Consider the following 14,881-nt stretch of genomic DNA (forward strand, 5'->3'; position numbering starts at 1 on the left):
AGAAGTTATATACTCCCAATTATACATTACAATCATTCCTCCTATTTCGACAATGATTGGATACTTACAAAATATCTCAGCTAACTATTGGAACACACAATACTGCATACATGAATACATACAAATGCTTAAATAGATGAGATCAGTTAGTCGTTAATTATTATTAGAGGTATTTGCTTCAATAGCAGCTTGTTTAATTTAAAGTTGCTTTGACTGGTGAGATTCACACAGCGCCATCTCTAATCTACAAGGCAGCACAAATCATCCCTAGCACATACCAAACCCATGAAACCAAGTGAAAGAAGAGAACTAGTTTTTTACGGGTAACTGTATAGAACAAAGGGAGATATGTATGTATGTATGTATGTATGTATGTATGTATGTATGTATGTACATATATATATGTATATATATATATATATATATATATATATATATATATATATATATATATACACACACAGTGGGATGCGAAAGTTTGGGCAACCTTGTTCATCGTCATGATTTTCCTGTATAAATCGTTGGTTGTTACAATAAAAAATGTCAGTTAAATATATCATATAGGAGACACACATTGATATTTGAGAAGTGAAATGAAGTTTATCGGATTTACAGAAAGTGTGCAATAATTGTTTAACTACTTTGGCCTCCTGGACGTACTAGCTACGCCCAGGAGGCCATGTGCGCGTCCGCGCGCTCCCGCGGCCGATCGCGTGCGTGCACGTGTGCTCCCGGCTGTGGATCGTTAGCCCACGAATCAGTGAATCGGGCTATGGTGCCTGATCACTGATTCCTCTCCCCAGCAAAAAAAGCGACAGCTTCTCTCAGAAGCTCCGCTTTTTCTGGCTGTTGCATCCCCCATGCATCCCTCTAAGCGTATGTTACGCTTAGAGTGACGTCATGTAAACAAACTCATGGCCGCCATCTTGTGGCCAAAAAGTAAAACTACAACTAAAAGTAAAAAAAAATAAAACTTAACACACATTTACATTATAAAAGTAATGTTTACATCCCACTGTGAAGGATTGTGGAATAGCCGCCGCGTGCTCTGACGGCGTGGCGGCTACTCCCGCGTCTAGTCCGGCGGTTTACGCGTGGCGACATGTGTCTGATGTGGTACAGCCTTCCTGTGCACATAGGCTGAGGAATACACGCGAGCGCGCGGAAAGACAGAAGCTTTATGGGAAGCAGAGAGGGATCAGCTGACTCCCTTGGTCAGCTGATCCCAGGATGTATGCGGATTGGCTGGAGGGGACTGGGCGGCGCTGATCAGCGCTGCACTATATAACCACTCGTCCCTCAGTCTCACGTTGTCTGCCGTTGCAAATGCTTTATGTGTTGGCACACAGACCTCAGTCAGATCCCACAGTGTGTTAGAACCAGGAGGACCTGGGAATCCACACTGAGCTAGATTATTCTCACAATGTTATGTTATAGACTAGTTCCAGGGTGTTGTGACTACAGACCTCACACCCAAGCCTAGGATACTGTGTCAATGCTATGTTATGCTATAGACTAGTTCCAGGGTGTTGTGACTACGGACCTCACACCCAAGCCTAGGATACTGTGTCAATGCTATGTTATGCTATAGACTAGTTCCAGGGTGTTGTGACTACGGACCTCACACCCAAGCCTAGAATACTGTGTCAATGCTATCTTATGCTATAGACTAGTTCCACGGTGTTGTGACTACGGACCTCACATCCAAGCCTAGGATACTGTGTCAATGCTATGTTATGCTATAGACTAGTTCCAGGGTGTTGTGACTACGGACCTCACACCCAAGCCTAGGATACTGTGTCAATGTTATGTTATGCTATAGACTAGTTCCAGGGTGTTGTGACTACGGACCTCACATCCAAGCCTAGGATACTGTGTCAATGCTATGTTATGCTATAGATTTGTTCCAGGGTGCTGACACTACGGACCTCGCACCCAAGACTAGCACTGTGTACTTGTATTACCTTAGCCCGCCTCTAGGGTGTAGAGAGCTAGGATCTCTCATCCAGTTAGGGCAAGTCTGTTCATCTTAGCAGCAGGGCATCCTGCAACCAAGCCTAGGCCCCTCTCCTAGGGAGCCTTTAGCCTATAGGGATTCACCCACAGTCTGGGGTGAATTCCCTTCTTCTTCTAACCTCCAGCTCCTCTGGTGGTTCTCACTCAAAGTGCTATTGTTACACCAAACACTCATATCTCAGGTGTCCAGAGGTTAGACATACCTGGATTATTGGTGATTCTGCAGATCATCCATAATCTGGTGTATATCTGCATTACTGGTGATTCTGCAGATCACCAATAATCAGATTCTCTCTCTGCGTGCTGACACCAATCGTTACACCCACCCTCCCAAAAAATACCCAAATAAAATGTTTAATATAAAAAAAACAAAAAACATTACAATAATAAAAAAAACATGTAAATATTTACCTAAGGGTCTAAACTTTTTAAATATCAATGTAAAGATGAAATATTTCTATATATTTTTTATTCTAAACTTGTAAATAGTGATAGATGCAAAAAGGAAAAAATGCACCTTTATTTCCAAATAAAATATTGTCGCCATACATTGTTATAGGGACATAATTTTAATGGTGTAATAACCGGGACATATGGGCAAATACAATACGTGAGTTTTAATTATGGAGGCATGTATTATTTTAAAACTATAATGGCTGAAAACTGAGAAATAATGAATTTTTTCCGTTTTCTTCTTATTCTTCCTGTTAAAATGCATTTACAGTAAAGTGGCTCTTAGCAAAATGTACCCCCCAAAGAAAGCCTAATTAGTGGCGGAAAAAACAAGCTATAGATCAGTTAATTGTGATAAGTAGTGATAAAGTTATAGGCTAATGAATGGGAGGTGAACATTGCTCGGATGCATAAAGTGAAAACGACTGAAGGCTGAAGTGGTTAAACAAAATTAGGCAGCTGCATAAATTTGGGCACCACAAAAAATAAATGAAATCAGTATTTAGTAGATCCTCCTTTTGCAGAAATTACAGCCTCTAAACCCTTCCTGTAGGTTCCAATGAGAGTCTGGATTATGGTTAAGGTATTTTGGACCATTCCTCTTTACAAAACATCTCTAGTTCATTCAGGTTTAATGGCTTCCGAGCATGGACAGCTCTCTTTCAGATTTTCAATTACATTCAGGTCTGGGGACTGAGATGGCCATTCCAGAATGTTGTACTTGTTCCTCTGCATGAATGTCTTAGTGGATTTTGGGCAGTGTTTAGGGTCGTTGTCTATTTGAAAGATCCAGCCCCAGCACAGCTTCAGCTTTGTCACTGATTCCTGGACATTGGTCTCCAGAATCTGCTGATACTGAGTGAAATCCATGCGTCCCTCAACTTTGACAAGATTCCCAGTCCCTGCACTGGCCACACAGCCCCACGGCATGATGAAACCACCACCATATTTTACTGTAGGTAGCAGGTGTTTTTCTTGGAATGCTGTGTTGTTTTTCCTCCATGCACAACGCCCCTTGTTATGCCCAAATAACTCAATTTTAGTTTCATCAGTCCACAGCACCTTATTCTAAAATTAAGCTGGCTTGTCCAAATGTGCTTTAGCATACCTCAAGCGGCTCTGTTTGTACTGTGGGTGGAGAAAAGGCTTCCTCTGCATCCCTCTTGCATACAGCATCTCCTTGTGTAAAGTGCGCTGAATGGTTAAACGATGCACAGTGACTCCATCTGCAGCAAGATTATGTTGTAAGTCTTTGGTGCTGGCTGGTCTATGGGTTGACTCTGACTGTTCTCTCTATTCATCGTCTCTGTCTATCCAAGATTTTTCTTGGTCTGCCACTTCGAGCCTTAATTTGAACTGAGCCTGTGGTCTTCCATTTCCTCAATATGTTCCTAACTGTGGAAACAGACAGCTGAAATCTCTGAGACAGCTTTCTGAACCCTTCCCCTAAACCATGATGGTGAACTATCTTTGTCTTCAGGTCATTTGAGAGTTGTTTTGAGACCCCCATGTTGCTACTCTTCAAAGAAAATTAAAAGAGGAGGGAAACTTACAACTGACCCGCTTAAATACTCTTTCTCATAATTGGATTCACCTGTGTATGTAGGTCAGGAATCACTGAGCTTACCAAGCCAATCTGAGTTCCAATAATCAGTTCTAAATGTTTTGGAATCAATAAAATTACAACAGTGTCCAAACGTATGCACCTGCCTAATTTTATTTAAACAATTATTGCACACTTTCTGTAAATCCAATAAATTTCATATCACTGTGTGTGTCTTCTATATGATATATTTAACTGACATTTTTTATCATAACAACCAACTATTTATACAGGAAAATCATGATGGTTAACAAGGTTGCCTAAACTTTCGCACCCCACTGTATATATACAGTGAGAGAGAGAATGGTCAATCAAATAGGACACACAATATGTTCCTGGTATACCTTGTTTTTTTTATATAGAAATACTGATAATTCATTTTTTTCTCCTTCTCTAGGACGGCCTATTTCGTGACCTGTCAAACCTCACACAGCTGTTTCTCTATGGAAACTTTCTGCAGTCTCTCCCAGCTGGAACTTTTTATGGCCTTTCCAATCTCGATCGCCTACTGCTTCACAGTAATCGCCTAGTGACAATTTCGCCTGCTGCTTTTACAGGCCTAAGTAGCCTCACTATTCTTTTCCTTTTCAACAACAGCCTTCCTTCCCTCTCAGGGGACTGTTTGCGCTCTCTTCCCTCCCTTCAATTCTTGCGCCTGAATGGGAATCCATGGCACTGTGACTGCAGCTGCCGATCGCTATGGGGGTGGTTCCGCTCTTCCCCAAGTGTGTCCAGCTCACCAGTAACTTGTGTCTCCCCTTCAGGACTTCGAGGAAGGGACCTTCGCTCACTAGAGGAACGGGACCTGAGGTTTTGCAGCTCCCACAACCCTTTGCCTGCTGGGAACCTGTCAGGATTATCATTTCCACCTAAGCCCTCCTCTTTCTACAGAGGCCAGTCCGATTTAAATGGGAATGAGATCCGAGAGTGGGAGGATAAAGCAGAGGAAAAGATGGAAGGAGAAGGCATAAGTGACAGTGCAACTAAATGTAGTTACGGGGTTGGTTTTGGTGTTACATTTCTACTATCTGTACTTATTTTGAAAGAGAAAATTGTGGAATTTGACCTATGACCTGGCAAAAAGTGTGCTTTTGATAACTGTTAACCTACACTCTGTGAAAACTTTTGATAATATGTCACTATATACTGTATATATTGTTCTATTGTTACAATTTAATTAGCTACTGATTGTCCCTCACAAATGGAAATCCCATCTCACACCAAAAGTGTATATATACTGTATATATACACACACACACCAAAAAAAGAAACGGTTTTTACTTGTCTACTTGTTCATTCAGTTTCATGTGCTCATTTATTAATTTATTAATTGTATTGATTTACACAAACACGTGAGGTTTGTTTCTTGTCTTGTGCAATCAAATCCTCACCCTTGTTCTCCTGGAACACAGTCCCAGTTGAGGATTGCTAGAAAAGATAGGAATAGAACCTCTTTGTTGTCGTTCATTTGAATAAAGGTGGCCATACATGGGCTGATTTTTTTCTAACAGGTACAGTCACTTGGATCAAATCTGAATGATTTTAGCAATTTATTATTTATTGGCATGCTTGGGAGTGGCATTTTATTTTTGTTGGTCAGGGGGTGGGTAGGCCAGTCAATAGCCATATGGTATTTTAGTGCTTCAAGCATTACAAAACTAACATGACAGAGGTCCGATTGATGTTTGATCACAGTGAAGGATGCAGTGTGATCAGTTGATCCCTTTTAAATCAATGGCCACAATTCACTAAGTTTATCTCCTGTCTTAAATAATGATGCTGTGCTGTATTCACTATTATCACCATGGTGATAAATCACTTGGTATTCACTAAGCAATTTACCTCATGCAGTCCTTAAATTATGGATTCTATCTTTAAGTTAATAAATGATTCCTAAAGTAATGATTGAATCCTTAAATTAATGACTGAATACTAAACTTAAATATAGGATGTTAATTCACAGAGATGAATGCAAGTGATAACAACTCTAAAATGTGTTAGGAATTATCGCATGGCCTCAGCTGTCATTAAGTGGAGTGTTACTAGAGACTGCAATGTAAAGTGGAGGATTCTGAGCTATCTGCTTTTTTAATGTTTATGCAGAAGGGGACTCAGTGGGTAGCCTCTGACATAGAAAACGTGTTCAAATCTGCCTTCCTATTCAGTAAGCCAGCACATATTCAGTAAGGAGTTATTAGTCCATAATAGTGCTTTTGCCTACTGAGTGTGCTCTAGTGGCTGTTGGATTAATTGGAGTTATTATTAGTATTATATACAGAGCAGGCACACAGAGAGGGAGGAAGAGAGAGACATCAAGTGTATGTATACATATACATATACATATACACACAGCCACATACAGCCACAGCCACTCACACAGCCACACACAGACATGTACAGACAGACAAACACACACACACACACACACACACACACACACACACACACACACAGCCTCTCTCTCTCTTTCTTTCTCTCTCTCCTTCCCTCGTACTGGCAGAGACAGCAGAAGGAGGGGATAAGCTACATCCTGCCTGCGTGTGCTCCTCCCCTCCCCACCTACTGCATGTAAGAATAACTACAGAGGTGAGTGAAAAGATAACATTCTCACTATGAAAACTACATGTTAATAAGTTAATAAGGCATTAACACTTAAAATACCGATCGATACGTGGCAAAAAGTTTTTACTTGCCTTATTATCCCTAGCATGATCTTAGTGAATTGTTGCCATTCTCTTTTATGAAAAGGAAGAATTAATTACATGTATAGCTTTACCACGACTGACCTGTGTATGGCTATCTTTATTTTATATCTGAGTGTACAACTCAGGTACAAAAGGAGACAGAATCTGCGAGGATATGCTGATAACGTAATTACATTTTTTACTCATCCCCTGCTATACAGAGCTCCACTTCATAGTATCCATATTGATCTGATCAGACAGGAAAATGTTATTACGGCAAATTGTTAAAGATGATTTTGTTTCTAAGCAGCTAATATTGGTTGCCTCTTTAACTAAAAATATTAATAAAATGTAAAAATGTCAACACTGATTTACTAAAATATGTTGATTTTATTTCCCCAGGTAAGTATAAAAGCTGCTGATTTCATCCTTTCTGGTTTGCTTTTACTTCAAAACTTTGAAACTTGAGGTTGTGAATGCATTATCTCTGAATGCCATATTTCCCTGTGGGAAGACGAAAGTCCTTGCTTAAAGGAAACCTTTTAAAAAAAAAAAAGAGTTTCACTTTCCTGGGGCTTCTGCCAGCCCCCTGCAGCCGTCCTGTGCCGCTGCTCTGTGCCCACACAATCCTGGAACGATCCTCCGGTCCCCAGGCTAAGTTTTGTTATCACCAACTTGCAAGTCGATGGCTACTGCTCCTGTGCGACCCTGGTCACGCACGTCCTCTGTCATGCTCCCGTCCCCGGGAGGCGCAGAACGAGGATTTCTCATACTGTGGCTGTGCAGGATGCTCACCGCTACAAGAGCGCAAACGAGTGGCCGTCGACTTGCAAGTTGGCGATAATGAAACTTAGCTGTGGCGGGGAACAGGAGGATCATTCCAGGGCAGCATGGGCACAGGGCGGCGGTACAGGATAGCTGCAGGGGGCTGGCAAAGCCCCAGGTAAGTGAAACTCTTTTTTTTTAAAGTAAACTTAAGGTTTCCTTTAAAAACCTGGTCTCAAAGCAAGTTCGCCCAGGAGAATAGACACAGAAAAAGAAGTGAAAGACTTGACAGGTGTAGAGAAAAGATTCTTCTTTAAGTTAATTTCCAGCTAAAACTATATTTAGTGCAAATAATTCTTGAATTATTATTGTAGTATTTCTCCTCACATCATGTTACATAGTTATTTGGGTTGAAAAAAAAAAGAGTATGGAGTATGGGATGCCCTTTTGGCACCATACTATAGAAAGGACATTGAACTTCTACAATGTGTACAAAGACCCATTAACCAGAGGGATGGAAGATCACACTTACCAAGAAAGGTTGGACAAATCGGCCTTATTTAGCTTGGGAAAAAGGCAACTGAGAGGTGATCTGATTAACATATAAAAATGTATAAATACAATTTTAGGACAATACAAAAGCTTAGCAGATGCGCTTTTTGTCCCTAGGCTTGTGCAACGGACAAGTGGACATAATCTGAAGGAAAAATGTTTTTGCCATCTGGAATATCTTAACTCAGGAATTATTTATGGCAAACTCTATAACTCCACTTAAAGAGGGCTTTCCTTGCATTAAAGGGCCTCCATGGCTATAATTACTAGGTAATTCCTGGGAGAGTTGATCCAGGGATATGTCTGGCTGCCATCTGGAGTCAAGGAGGTATTTTTCCCTTTTCAGGCTAATTTGCCCAGGCCTTGTTAGGTTTTCTGCCTTCCCCTGGATCCACCGGGATATGTACGGGTTCAGGACAGTGTTTTTTTTCCCCTTACTGGTGGAACTTGATGGCCGGATATTTTCTAGAGTTCAACCAGACAAAAAAAATTAAATGTTCTATTGAGTTCCACCAGGAAAATGAAGTGAGGGGAAATCTCCTCAGTGACAATATAGACAGCAATAAAAACACTATTTAAAGGGAACCTTAACTGAACGGGGGTATAGAGTTTTACTTACCTGGGGCTATTACCAGCCCCCTGCAGCAGTCCTGTGCCCTCGGCGCCGCTCTGGAATCCTCTGGTCCCCCACTGTCACTTAGTTTCGTTTTTGACGACTCACCAGTCGCCGGCCGCCATGCGTATTATTGGACGCATTCACCAATGCAATTAGCGCTATTGCGGACCGCAATGCGTACAGAAAATATGTGTTGCCGCATATCTACGCGTGCGGAATGCGTCAACGCGTATTTTTGTACGCGTTGCGGTCCGCAATAGCGCTAATTGCATTGGTGAATGCGTCCAATAATACGCATGGCGGCCGGCGACTGGTGAGTCGTCAAAAACGAAACTAAGTGACAGCGGGGGACCAGAGGATTCCAGAGCGGCGCCGAGGGCACAGGACTGCTGCAGGGGGCTGGCAATAGCCCCAGGTAAGTAAAACTCTATACCCCCTGTTCAGTTAAGGTTCCCTTTAAGTATTGTAAGTAAGGAAATTAATATCCATGAGGTTTTTTTATAATGTCTCTGACCTTTTTGCAAAGAATTCCTTTCATTTCCTTTTCCAGGGATTCAATCATGAATGGGGAGTGAGTGAAAAATTCTAGTAATGTGCAAATCTTCACCAATCAAGTAAGCAGAAGCTGTATTAGCAAATTCCTAGGTGAGCAGAAATTTGCATGGAAAATTTTCCACTTGTGACTTGTCAAGAGTATAAAGATAGAGGAGACTCCCAGTGACGCAAAACCACATAAAAACAGGAAATGTGTTGTAACCCTTTCCCATAAAAAGTAAAACACAAACCTATAGTTGGAGTTGCACTTTAAAGAGAGTCTGAGGCCTAAAAAAATACCTCTTTTTTACTGGGCAGTCCTCTTCAGCAATAAGACCATAGCTGAAATGCCACATCCCAGCGGCAGAACGATGTCTTTATACCCCAAAAATCCCGGGGCAGGATTCCACGACTTTTCCGGTAGTGGATTTTGCTGTCCGGCGGAGGCAGAGCTTTGTGCTGTAGCTCTGCATTTGCTCACGTCAATCTGTGCCGATCTCCACCTCCTCCCACCCCTCTCATTGAAAGAAGACTGAGGGGGGTGGGAGGAGCTGGAGATCGGTGGAGATTGACGTAAGCAGAGGCAGAGCTACTGCACAAAGCTCTGCCTCTACCAGAAGGAGCCCCAAATTTTGCCCAGGGGATTTTGGGGGTATTAATTGATCGTTCTGCCATGGGAATGTGGTGTTTAAGCTATGGTCTTGTTGCTGAAGAGAGAACTGCCCAGCATTTTGTAGGCTTCAGACTCTTTTTTTATATTTAAAGTTTTATTGTAGAAAAGCATAAGATATTACAAACTGTTTGGCCATAAAATAGTAGATAAACACATACAGTTTACAGAAAACAATGCACTAGAATGAGTAACCAATGATGGGAGCGTTGGGTACTGGCCAGACCCGCACTATCATACCAACGCAACCCACAGATACCTCAGGTTATCAACATACCACATTAAGAGTGACCAAATCATGCAAGATGATAGAGGAAGAAAAAAGAAAAGAACGCACAGAAGAAGATGGAAAGAAGAAAGAAAATGCTTCGCAATAAGGCATCTAGCTGCAGTCAAATAATGATTTAGCAGTCGTTGCATGTGGGCCTTTACTTTCGGGATAGGTTTTGCCAAAATACAGTACCATGGGTCATTGGGAACCAAAATTTAAGTCTGTTGGGAGATAAGTAAGAGAATATCTGACCAAAATAATTGAATATGTGGACAGATCCAGAAAACATGGAACAGGGAACCCAAGTGACCGCACATTCTCCAGCAAAGTGGGGAAACTGAATGATACCATTTGTGTACTCTCTCCGGAGTCCTGTACCACAACATCATAATTTTATATATATTCTCTTTTGTAGTGACACATAAGGAGGTTTTGGCAGCATTAACCCACACTTTATACCATGTTTCTAGACTTGTTTCAGTAGCACATACTTCATCCCAATATTTCATGTATTTATGACAAAAATTAGTTGACCTGCGGTTGGAGCATTTACCCAGGCATAAAACATTGAAATTATGCCATTTTGTTGTGGGCCCATCTCCCATATAACTTAAAATTCCGACTTTCTAGGAAAGGTTAGAGAAGGTGATAAGGATCGAAGAAAGTCCCTAATTTGCAGGTATTGCAGGAAGTATGTATTATCCAGTTGAAGTTTATCTTTCAGAGATTCAATTGATGGCAAGCTATTGTCCAGTGGATCCAGTATGTCTTCTATAAATCTTATCTGATTGACATGCCATTTTGAGGTTATAGAGAAGCAGAGGCCTGGACTAAAGTCTGGGGATCCCAATATTGGACGAAGAGTAGAATTTGAAGAAAAAAGGTCAATTTTTCTTCTGAGAGTATGCCATAAATGAATATTACTTGAAATTGAGGAGAAGATTCTGGACGACTGAGGAATATGTTTTGTGTTTGACCAAAGAGCAGAGCTAGGGTACCAAGGAGCCATATGATGAAATTCCATCTGTGACCATGCCGCGTGAGGAAATTTTCATAGCCAGGCCACCATTTGTCTCAATTGAGATGCAACATAGTAATTATATAGGTTAGGTACTGATAGACCACAGAGTTGCCTTTGACACATTAAAACTGATTTGGCAACCCTGGGGAGCCTATGATGCCAGAGGGATTGAAACATTTTGCACTGCAAAGGTAAAAACACATATTTAGGAATATCCAGTGAAATAACTGACATTACATATAATAATTTGGGGAGTGAGTTCATTTTAAATGAAGCCCTACGTCCCACCCATGATATGGGATCATTTTCCCAATTAACCAAATCTGATGAAATTCTTGAAAGTAGAGGGGTGATATTATATTTGACCAGTTGGGACATATTTTTAAGAATATGAATACCTAAATATTTCAAAGTGTCATGCTGGATCTTATATGAGTACCCCATCATAATTGAAGCTAACTGACCGAGAACATCAGATTTAGAATCATTAATTTTGTAATTGGATAAAAAGCCAAACAAATTGATTTCCGATTTCAAACAGGCCAATGAAACCAAGGGCTGAGATAACGTGAGCAAAACATCGTCAGCAAATAACGACAATTTATACTCCTGAGTGCCAATTGGGATGCCATGTATGTCAGGGTTGCCCCTCATCCTAGCTGCCAACGGCTCTATAGAAAGCACGAAAAGCAGAGGGGACAAGGAACAACCCTGACGTGTACCATTGGAGCTCCCAAAATAATTATTAGGGTCTGTATATGGAATTTTAATGCTACTTGAGGTTGGAAGTATAATTTTTGTACAGTATGGATGTAAGAACCAGTAAAACCCATATAATTCAGGCACTGAAACAAAACAGACCAATTTAAACAGTCAAATGCTTTTTCTGCATCCAAACTTCATATAAGTGATTGGATCTTATGATGACTAATATAATCAATAATATTTATGGAGCGTCTAACATTATCACCCGCATATCGACTGGTAATGAAGCCTACCTGGTCCAGATGAGTCAACGAAGGCATTAAAGGGGCTAAACGGTTAGCTAAAAGTTTGGAAAATATTTTGAGATCCCTATAGAGCAGTGAGATGGGTCTGTAGCTTTTATAATCTAATGGATCCTTCTCAGGGTTAGGCATAACTACCATATGGGAGTTTAACATAGTGTTTGGAATCTGCTCCTGATCCATAAAGGCCCTAAAGAGAACTGTTAATTTGGGTATCAGTATATCTGTAAGCTTTTTGTAGTAAGCTATCATGAATCCATCTGGACCAGGTGCTTTATGGGGCTGGAGAGGCTTCAGGGTTTCTTGTACCTCTTCCTGCGTGATAATAACATTCAATGAAGCGGCCTGACTAGGCGACAGCATGGAGAGTCCACATCCCCTCAAATAACTATTTATCTCATCAATATGGGAGTGAGATAAATCTGCGACCTCATGTAGGTTGTAGAGGGATGAAAAATTTGAAAATATTAGCAATATCTCTCAAATCATAGTGGGGGATACGTTTTTTGTCTTTTAAAGCAAACACTGCATTGCGAGCCTTTATTCCTCTTCATTTCTTTGCTAACAAGTTATGTGCCTTATTTCCTTTCTCATAAAACAATTGTTTAGCAAAGGCTAATGATTTTTCTATTTTTGTAAAATGGAGATCCGAGATCTTTTTGCAGATACTCTCTAAGATAATATATCGTTCTTAAATTGTTCTTCCTCTTAAACCAAATTACTATAGAGCTCTGTGAGTTGTTTGGTAAAGACTTTTTTGCGACTAGATGCAATAGCAATTAGTTTCCCCCTAACGGAAGCCTTATGAGCCTCCCATACTGTTGATTTAGACGTGACTGAGCCCTCATTAATATCAAAGAATTCCTGGAGTGATTGTGTGATATCATGTACCACTTCGTCATCTTTTAAAAGGCTATCATTTAGCCTCCATACTGTGGGAATATGAGGGACGTGGTTCAGATATCTAAAGGGGCGTGGTCTGACCACGAGATTGGGCCTATATTGGACTCTGAGAGACATGAGAGAAGAGATGGAGAAATAAAAATCTGGTCTAGTCTAGTGAAAGTGCCACAATTATGAGAGTAAAAAGTAAAATCATGCTCTAGGGGATGTTGAATCCTCCATGCGTCAAGAAAACCATGCCACTTCAGAAACTCCCCGAATCTACGAGAAGATGCACAAATGGTCTTAAAGTTAAGAGGGTTGGAATCTGACTTCCTATCCATAGTAGGAGAGAAAATGATATTGAAATTTCCCCCAAAGTTAATGTTATTAGCTCTCAAATCAGAATTCTTTGTAAAGACTTGGTCTAGAAACTGTAGTTGACCATCATTAGGGGAGTAAATTGAGGCTAGGAGAAGATCCACTCCATGCAATGTATCACGGAGTATGAGGAAGCGGCCTCTGGGGTCCCGGGTCCCTGCACACATCTGTAACCACAAAGGGACATGATTGGCGGATTAGAATAGCTACTCCTGCTTTTTAGACTGGTAACAGGAGAGCTATATCGAGGGATAGGCCCTACTTTTCAGATAGCCCGATTTTAGACTAGAAAATCTTGTTTCTTGTAGAAAAATAAAATCCACCTTGGATCGTTCAAGATCACGTAAAGCGAGGTAACATTTTCTAATGGAATTGAGCCCTTTAACATTTAAGGTAAGTATTTTAACCATTTAAAATCCAAGGATAGTATGCTAAATCCTAGATGTGTACAGGTAACCAGAGCCCCTCCCCCCTGGCCAATAATCAATAATAGAAAGGACTAGAAGGTAGACCCCCGACTCAATGGAAAAATAGAGGAAACGAAAGAGAAAAAGAAAAGAAGGAAGAGAAAGTAAGAAAAAGAAGACAGACCCACAATACATCCTGATGTCTCTCCTGAGGGTCCTGCCAAACTTTAACATGATACAGCATAACCGCATGCAGAACCTGTGCAACAATATTATTTCTTGATCCGAGTAAGTCATATACCCAGATAGGGTGTGACCCACTTCAGACCACAAGTGGGGTAGCAGACACAACTCGACCTGACCACATCAATCCTCCAGGGCTCCCACCCAGTCCCAATTACCACAATTAAACCACATCAACTAAACATTAGATGGCACCCTAGGATTTTCTCTCTGCTCTTTAGGAGATGCCGGCGAAGCATGTTCTTGAGTGTTTCTTGACTCAGGTTTCTTGGGTGAGATAGCTAGATTTTTGGGAAGCTGCAGTCCCAAGCCTTTTAATAAATCCCCAGAGTCTTCCGGACTAGAAATAGCGTGAACTACTCCATCTTGAACCGCTATGAGCTTAAAGGGGAATCCCCAGCGATAGGGGATCCCCTTCTCTCTCAGGAGCTGAGTAACCGGTTTAAGCTTCTTTCTTTTTTTTCAAGGGTGATTGGAGAAAGTTCATTCATAATTTGGATATCCGTACCCTGGAAGTTATATGAGGGCGAATTTCTTGTTGCTAAAACGATCTGCTCTTTGGCTTAATAGTAGTGGAAGCGTGCAATGATATCACGTAGCAAAGGGGTTCCCACTGGTCTAGGCCCAATAGCCCGATGTGCACGATCGAACCGCCACATTTCTTTATGTGTGAGGTACTAAAGCTTCGCATAAGTTAATAAGATACTGTCTGATGTCAGGTGGGCGTACGGTATCAAGGACCCCTCTGAAGCGAAGGTTCTGCCTTCGATCTCTAT

The 14,881-nt window shown here is 41.1% G+C and overlaps 1 protein-coding gene across 1 annotated transcript in view; it reads left to right on the forward strand.

Annotated features, from left to right (window-relative positions):
• The window catches only part of LOC137534137 (reticulon-4 receptor-like 2), a 121,584-nt gene extending 114,464 nt beyond the window's left edge, over positions 1-7,120 (forward strand). The window contains exon 3 of the mRNA XM_068255513.1: positions 4,470-7,120. Coding sequence (XP_068111614.1) covers positions 4,470-5,144 — 675 coding nt within the window. The 3' untranslated portion in view covers positions 5,145-7,120. The remainder of the gene's footprint in view (positions 1-4,469) is intronic.
• The last annotated feature ends 7,761 nt before the right edge of the window (positions 7,121-14,881 follow it).

The sequence above is a fragment of the Hyperolius riggenbachi genome, chromosome 10, assembly GCF_040937935.1.
Source record: "Hyperolius riggenbachi isolate aHypRig1 chromosome 10, aHypRig1.pri, whole genome shotgun sequence".
In the NCBI taxonomy this organism is placed as follows: domain Eukaryota; kingdom Metazoa; phylum Chordata; class Amphibia; order Anura; family Hyperoliidae; genus Hyperolius; species Hyperolius riggenbachi.